The sequence below is a fragment of the Apis dorsata genome, unplaced genomic scaffold (assembly GCF_000469605.1).
Source record: "Apis dorsata unplaced genomic scaffold, Apis dorsata 1.3 scaffold_104, whole genome shotgun sequence".
In the NCBI taxonomy this organism is placed as follows: Eukaryota; Metazoa; Arthropoda; class Insecta; order Hymenoptera; family Apidae; genus Apis; species Apis dorsata.
Window position 1 is genome coordinate 206,063 of NW_006263402.1, and position 7,275 is coordinate 213,337.

General features: G+C 30.3%; 1 protein-coding gene across 2 annotated transcripts in view; it reads right to left on the reverse strand.

Moving 5' to 3' along the window:
- LOC102677150 (mannosyl-oligosaccharide alpha-1,2-mannosidase IA-like) overlaps window positions 1-6,245 on the reverse strand; it is a 191,985-nt gene extending 185,740 nt beyond the window's left edge. For both annotated transcript variants that reach the window (XM_006612285.2, XM_006612283.2), the window contains exons 1-2: window positions 5,729-6,245; window positions 226-447 (exon numbers count right to left, since the gene is read on the reverse strand). In XM_006612285.2, coding sequence (XP_006612348.1) covers window positions 226-447; window positions 5,729-6,109 — 603 coding nt within the window. In that variant the 5' untranslated portion in view covers window positions 6,110-6,245. The remainder of the gene's footprint in view (window positions 1-225; window positions 448-5,728) is intronic.
- Window positions 6,246-7,275: the final 1,030 nt, after the last annotated feature.

Genomic DNA, 7,275 nt, shown 5'->3' on the forward strand with positions numbered 1-7,275 from the left:
TTAGGATCAAAGAAAATAATAATTAATAAATATTAACAAATTTCTAATTAAGAGAAAATAAATGTGTCTATGATTAATAATGATTAATAATAATTGTTCCTAATTAAAAATCAAAAATATTAACAAAATATTATTCAATATTTTACTTTAAAAAAAAAATATTCTTCTTCTTTCATCCAACATTGTCGACAATTTACTTTATATAAATGAAGAAGAAAGACTCACCTCTTTGACCTTGTCCCTCCGTTCCCTGGCGATGGGGTCCTTGTCCTCTCCACCAACCGTCAAAGGAAGTTTACTGGCGGGTGCTGGCGGCACAGTCTCTAGAACTTCGTTCTTCCGGTGAAGCACTAACGATGGCGAACTAGTAACACGCACATGTATTTCACCAATCACTTCCGGCTTCTCTAACATCTTCTGTTGCTGATATTCCTCGTCGATCTTCGCCTGAAATTCGGTCAGATCAAATCGCGGATCGAGATTTTCCGAGAATGACGGTTTTTTTTTTTTAATCAATTAGATATGTTAATTTCAATTTAATCGTCGAGAATAAAAAAATAAAATAAAAATCCGATGGTCTCTCGGTAAGTGAGTCCTTATTATTAAAATAATGTATTTTTTTTGATATGAATTTTAATTTTTTTTATAAATTGAGAAAGAAACTGAATGATTTTTTTTAATATACGATTTCGAAACGAACAACAGAGCGGAAAGAATTTGACGTAGGAAACGACAAATAATAACGAGAGAATAATGAAATCGGATATGGAAAGAATAAATTTCGATTCATTGTTTGGAATAATTTCAAATAAAAAATGTTTTTTATCTCATTGGTAATGGAAGATCTTATTTCATGAAGGATCAATTGTAAAAAGAATTATTTATGTACTTTATTAAATTATTAGAAATAATAGTAACTGTTAATGTTAATTTCGTATATACAGGGTGTCTGGTTAAAATGTTTTGCGATCATTTATACGTTGTTTTTAAAAGATGTTTTAAAAGAAATTGTTTTATCAGTCAAGGTAACGTTTAGATAACATTGTTAACTTCAATTTCGAACGAATTATAAACTTTACGGCTTATCAAATTGCAAATATTTATCTATCCTGATAAATTTTTCAATATCGAATAAGGAAGGAACTGTGTACCATTCCTCGCACGAATCATTCAATCATAAATATTATTTCTATAAAAAAAAATGAAATAATATATTCAACACGGAATCGAAACGAAAAATAGATAGATAAGAAAGCAAACAGAAAAAAAAATCAAACAACGAAACGTTTACTCAGAACATATCGAAATTCCACCGTGTCATCGAATCTCCATAAAACATATAATCAAAGTCAATTTATTCAAGGTACAGGATATTTGAGCTGGAGAGGTCAGTAACAGCGACACAGTCTCTTTGAGATCGTGAAACGTTTCCATTTATTTTCCCAGCCATTTACAAATTACAATCTATCAACGCGCATTTTCATCGTCCCACTTCAAATTCAAATCCTATTTCCGACCGATACACGCGGCAATTATTTATTACAAAATTTTCATCTTAAAGAATGGAAAAGATCGGTCCACGCCACGTCGAATAAAAATCAAATTTTTCTGGACCGTTTGAAAGAGAGAGAGAAAGAGAGACCTCGGATCTATTTATTCGAACACCGCCGTACGAATGCAATCTCGTCTCGAGAACACGCTTCTTTCGCTCGATTCGCTCAGAAAATATCGGCTCTCGACCAGCCGTGATTATAAAAGAACGAAAAATGAAATGTTGCGAGTATAACGCTTGCTTTTCCCTCTGCGTTAAACGATTTCGAATTTAACTCTATCACGAGCTGTTTTTTCGAGGAAAAACCGATTGTGATCGAGTTATTTGTTGAATAGAGAAGTATTTTGTTTGGAGAAAAATATTTTTAGGAATAATTGTAACTTTGAACTCATTCAGATATTATTAATATAATAATTTGAAAGTAATGGAAGGATTCTGAATTGAATTGTTATTTGCGTGAATCCAGAAAAATTATAAATACTTTCACACCGAATTCTAGTTTTTATTTAATAATATTTCTTTTTTATTGCGTAATTGTGCATATAGAATAACGCGCTGATTAAAATATTGCGAATTGAATTAACATACATGCACGAGTATAATTATTCAATTATTTATGTTACACGAAATTCCCGAATATATAATTATAGTAACTTCCACTAGTAATATAATAGTAAGTAGCTTTAGCTAGCTTTAGATCTAAATTTATTCCTTTAATCGATAAACTTTTTTTTTCCTTACCGATTTTTTTTTTCAAATATTCTGAAATCTAAAGAGTCATCGTGTTACGTACAGAATTATTTCTACTTTTTATTTTCGATCAATATTGCAATAACGATGTTAGTTTCTATCTTATTTGCTATTGCTACTATTCCTTTATTATTGCATTTCTTGTGTTTAAAGTACATTATCTTTGTTATAAGTAATACTAATATAACAAATATTTTCCATTAAAATTTTATTAAAATTCTGTGTCTCGATAGATAAGATTAATTCAAGTATACTATAGATTTGACTGAGAGTATCAAGAAAAATAATTTATTCGCATATACACGTTATCTAATATTGACTCGATGACATATCACGTTAGTTTTACTTTAAAATATTATACTATCGCGGTAATATTCACATATAAACTTGAATTCATTCTATTTTTTATGTAATTTCGTGGAAAATTATATATATTATGATATTTATGGCGTTAAGTTTTATTTTTTTATTTGTTATCAGAAAATAACAAATAAATATTTCTGAAATACGAATTTAAATTAGGCAAAAAAAAATATAAAAGTAAGTATATTGATAGCAAAAGTAACAATTAATAATATTGCAATTGCGAAATTTGGAAGAACTTTTAATTTTTTAAATGAAATATTATTATAAAAAATTCTATGTGTTTCTTTCATGAAATTAATTTAATTTCATAAATTGTCTATTTCATTATTAACTAATAGAAAAAAATGACTAGAATTCTTTCTCTGAAGAAATATAAAAATTCATATCTTTTACTAATATTATAATATATTAAAAATATATTCTATCATTTTTCTAATGATTCATTCTCAAATCAGTTTTCCGTTCAACTGACCTATATATTTAATTCAAACTATATCTCTTAGTCGATTACTACTCGCACACGTGAAATCGAATGAATAATTCCAATTATGCAAACTACATTTCGTAATCGATCACGTATTAATAGGGGAGATCACCTGTGGATCGTGAATTGATCGAAAATATGTATATATTCGTAACACTTTCAATGAACGATCTGATTGAAAGTCTATGGCAAATTCATAGGTATTCGCTTTAAAATTCCCTTATTTTTGCCATCATCAGGCTATTGATATTAAACATGAAGATAAAAATATTTCAAGATAAACATGTAAATTAATAACAAATAAATCTATTTCTTTATCAACAACAAATCTATCACAATTTCAATGTTGAATAACATTTCTCTTATATGAGAAACTAGTGAAATTTGAACATGCTGCATCTAACACGTGCAAATGTTAAACTCGCGGAACAAGTGCTAAATTACAGTCGAATTACCTAGTTCTACGATGAAATTGCCATCAAAATCGCGCTTCAATTTTAATAAATTCAACTAGCGAAGAACTATTAATTAAACATTCTGCTTTTCACGTTAAAATTATATTTTAAGTAAGTATATAAATCTAAGAAGCTTTTATTATATTAACAAATTCTTCACGCTATTAAATTCATCGTAAAAAAAAAAATTCTAATTAAATTAAATTCTCATTAAAATTATCGTAGAAAAAATAAAAATTACAATTTTAAATAATAAACTGTATCTACATATGTATATATCATAAAAAATAATGTTTGTTAAAAAAATTGTAACGTTCGAAAATAATCACGATTGTAAAATTTCGTTTGTGAAACGAAATTTATAATAAAAAATATAATCTGTGAATGTTATCGAGAATGGTGCAAATAGAGTTAGCGCGTTTCGCAACATTAAATATTCGAACGTATATCCTCCATTAAACGTAAATCCTTGATAGATTCTATTATTTCACGGTTAACAAGGGATGTCAACATTTTGATATAAACGTGAAAATAATTTCCTATTCGAATTGTAAATCGAGCTTCAATCTTATGTCGTCATCGTTAATTAGCCGATAAAACAAGATATAACTTTCCTTTCTTTCGATTCGATTCCATCATCTTTTCAATATCGCTTTCACCATGTTTTCGATTGTTTTAGAGATAATTTTCTAACATTCTGAATTTTGTTTAAAACGATTTCAAGAATATTGATTATACACGTGAAAATTTTCATTTGGAATTAAAGTTTGTTTTATCGACGATTGAATAAATATCGAGTTATCGTATCAAACTGACCTGTGAATAATTTTGTTTTATTTAATTCTTAATGGAAAAAATAAAAAAATAAAGTAAAAATTAAAATCAATGAAGAAAATAATAAAAATATTAATTTTTATCCTATATTCTATATCCTATTAATAATCTTAATTTATCGATAGATATCACTATTCTATTATCAGAAAATCTTATCTTTTTATATCAAATTAATCGATTCGCAATTTTTATTAATCTTTATACGACATCTATCATTTTCCTATTATTAAATCTAACAACTTAAATAATAAATTTAGTAATTCAAAATTTCCTTAAATTAAATTTTAAAACAAGAGAAAAGAAAAAAAAATTATTACTTAACATGTGTTATCCATGTTATCCATGTGCATACGATAGAAACGAAATGTCTCAATGAGGGTCATGTCGATGCGTCGGAAATTGCGCTTTGAAATTTTAGGGCGAGAGTCTATTAACATTGATAAAACTCGTTCTCTCAGCCCGCAACACGATGATAGATTAAATAATTTAATCCCAGTAAATGCGTTTCACATAGTTACGTTTCACACAGTACGTTTCACAATACGCGTAATTTATTCGTTAATATGCGTGATACGTAGAACGACATGTCATTTTCCGGAGAAACCGTGCGTGATGAAATGAGAACGATAGCTGATTTAAATTTTCATATTTCGTTATACATAAATATTCCGATTATGCAAAAACGTAGGTAAAACGTTTCGTTGTTCACGCACAATTCGTAATGAAAACAGGATTAAAAAGAATAATCGCAGGCACAAAACTAACAAAATGGCGCTCGAAAACGATAAATTACGATTATCGAATCTTGACAGATCGATCGATATTAAATAAAATATGGTGGCCATATTGAAGTAAATATGTAGCTCATACATATTCATTGACAATTAGCGCGTTTTGACCGTTAGCGCGGAATCAAATCGAATGAACATAGCAAAAATAAAATAATCACGAATTAAAGAAATAAAAATTACGGATTGTGTGAACTTTTGCTCTGTTACGCGTGTACACGTGTGCCCGCGATACGTCACGATGGCCGCATGTAAACAAACGAATCGGGAAAGCGTGTAACAGCTGAAAAAACGGAATATATAAGATGTTATAAAAAAACAAGGACATCACGACGAGAAAGATCATACAATTATTGTCAAAGAGATCAGCACCATTTGATTTCTCAAGAAACGATGACAAGCGAAATCACGAGTTTGCGAGTAAGCTACAAAATCGAGAGTCGAGCATAATCGAGAATCGAAAGAAGCGCAACGTCGAGACTCTGACACACGCGCGGACCTGCAGCTTTTGCTTGTCCTGAAGAATATGCACATCCTGATGATCAATGCCCTCGTGTCCAGGTGGCACAGCATTAAGATGACCTATGGACCCCTTTATGCCCCCTTGTAAACGAGGTGGCGCCGGTATAAGTAATTCCGGTCCCGCTTTTTGCATGTGTTGGTATACACGGTAAACACTGTTCACTGCGACGCCGCCAGTGCCCGGACGGAAATCCGGCAAAAAGAAGAACGTTCCGAAACACACGACACCGAACGTCAAAAACACCAACATGATCAGATACTTTTCACGCGGGCGGAACGACCGTCTCGAGAATAGAGGCACCGGCACACCATTCACGAACCGCTGATACGACGGCAGAATACTCGACGTCGTTGTCATTTTAACGATACTGTCACGCCACGCACGCACTAACGCACTTCCCGTTTTTACAACAGACGAAAACTCGAGCACTCGTGCGCGTTGTTGCCCTTTTCCTAGCCGTCGCACGCCATTACAAATGCCGTGGCACGCGAGCACCACCTGCTCGCCGAGCTTGACACTTCGTCGCAGATGGAGCGCCAATCAGCTGGTGCGACTCATGCACCAACTACTTTCATGAATAACAAGCAAACGAATACAGATCGGTATGATCTCGTGCAGTCGATAACTAGACACAAAAACACACTAGATATAAAATTTTATATATTTTTGTAATCCAAATTTTCTCAAAAAAATTTATTGTTTTATAATATTAATTTTCGATTTACTATGTTAAAATATTCTAACTATATAAAATTATAATTGTAAAATATAAATGTTATAAATATAATAATATATATATTATTAATTATAGTAAAATTTATTATATTTTTAAATTATTAATTTTCAATTTATAACTGTAAAATATTCTACAATTTTATCTTAGAATTATTTTAATTGTAGTTTATATTAATATTAATAATTCATAATTAATTTATATTATATTTCAATTTTCGCGCGTTTAAAATAAGAAATGCACTAACTATTTTTTAACCAATCAGGAAGTCGGTAAGATCTAGCCGCGAAATGAATCAGTGCGCATCATGTTGCGCATGACGTCAGTCTACAGTTGAAAATTGTGGTGACAGGTCACGTTTCATCGGTTGAGAAGTGTAATTATATAAAATTTTTAGTGATAAATTATTGTATTACGGTTATTAAACTTAATTAATCAGTTGCTAAGTTTTATTTAATCATTATTATATTAGAATTGAATAGTGTTTTGAACTTTTAATAGTTTTATGCCATTATTTGATCCAAGCATTCAAGGCGGGATGGTTCGGAAATGTAATAATTTTTGTGCACGCCATAATGATTAAAAGATAATTCAACGATTATCATATAAATGTGGTAAGATTTTTCTCATTTTCTCATATATTTCTATACTAAATGCATCTATCTGTATATTTAATTCGCATATTATTTCTTTGATACATTTTGATTCGAATTATCGAATATATCTCTCTCCCCTCCCCACTTCCCCTTCCCCCTCTTCCCCCTTCCCCCTCTTCTCCCAAATTTGTACA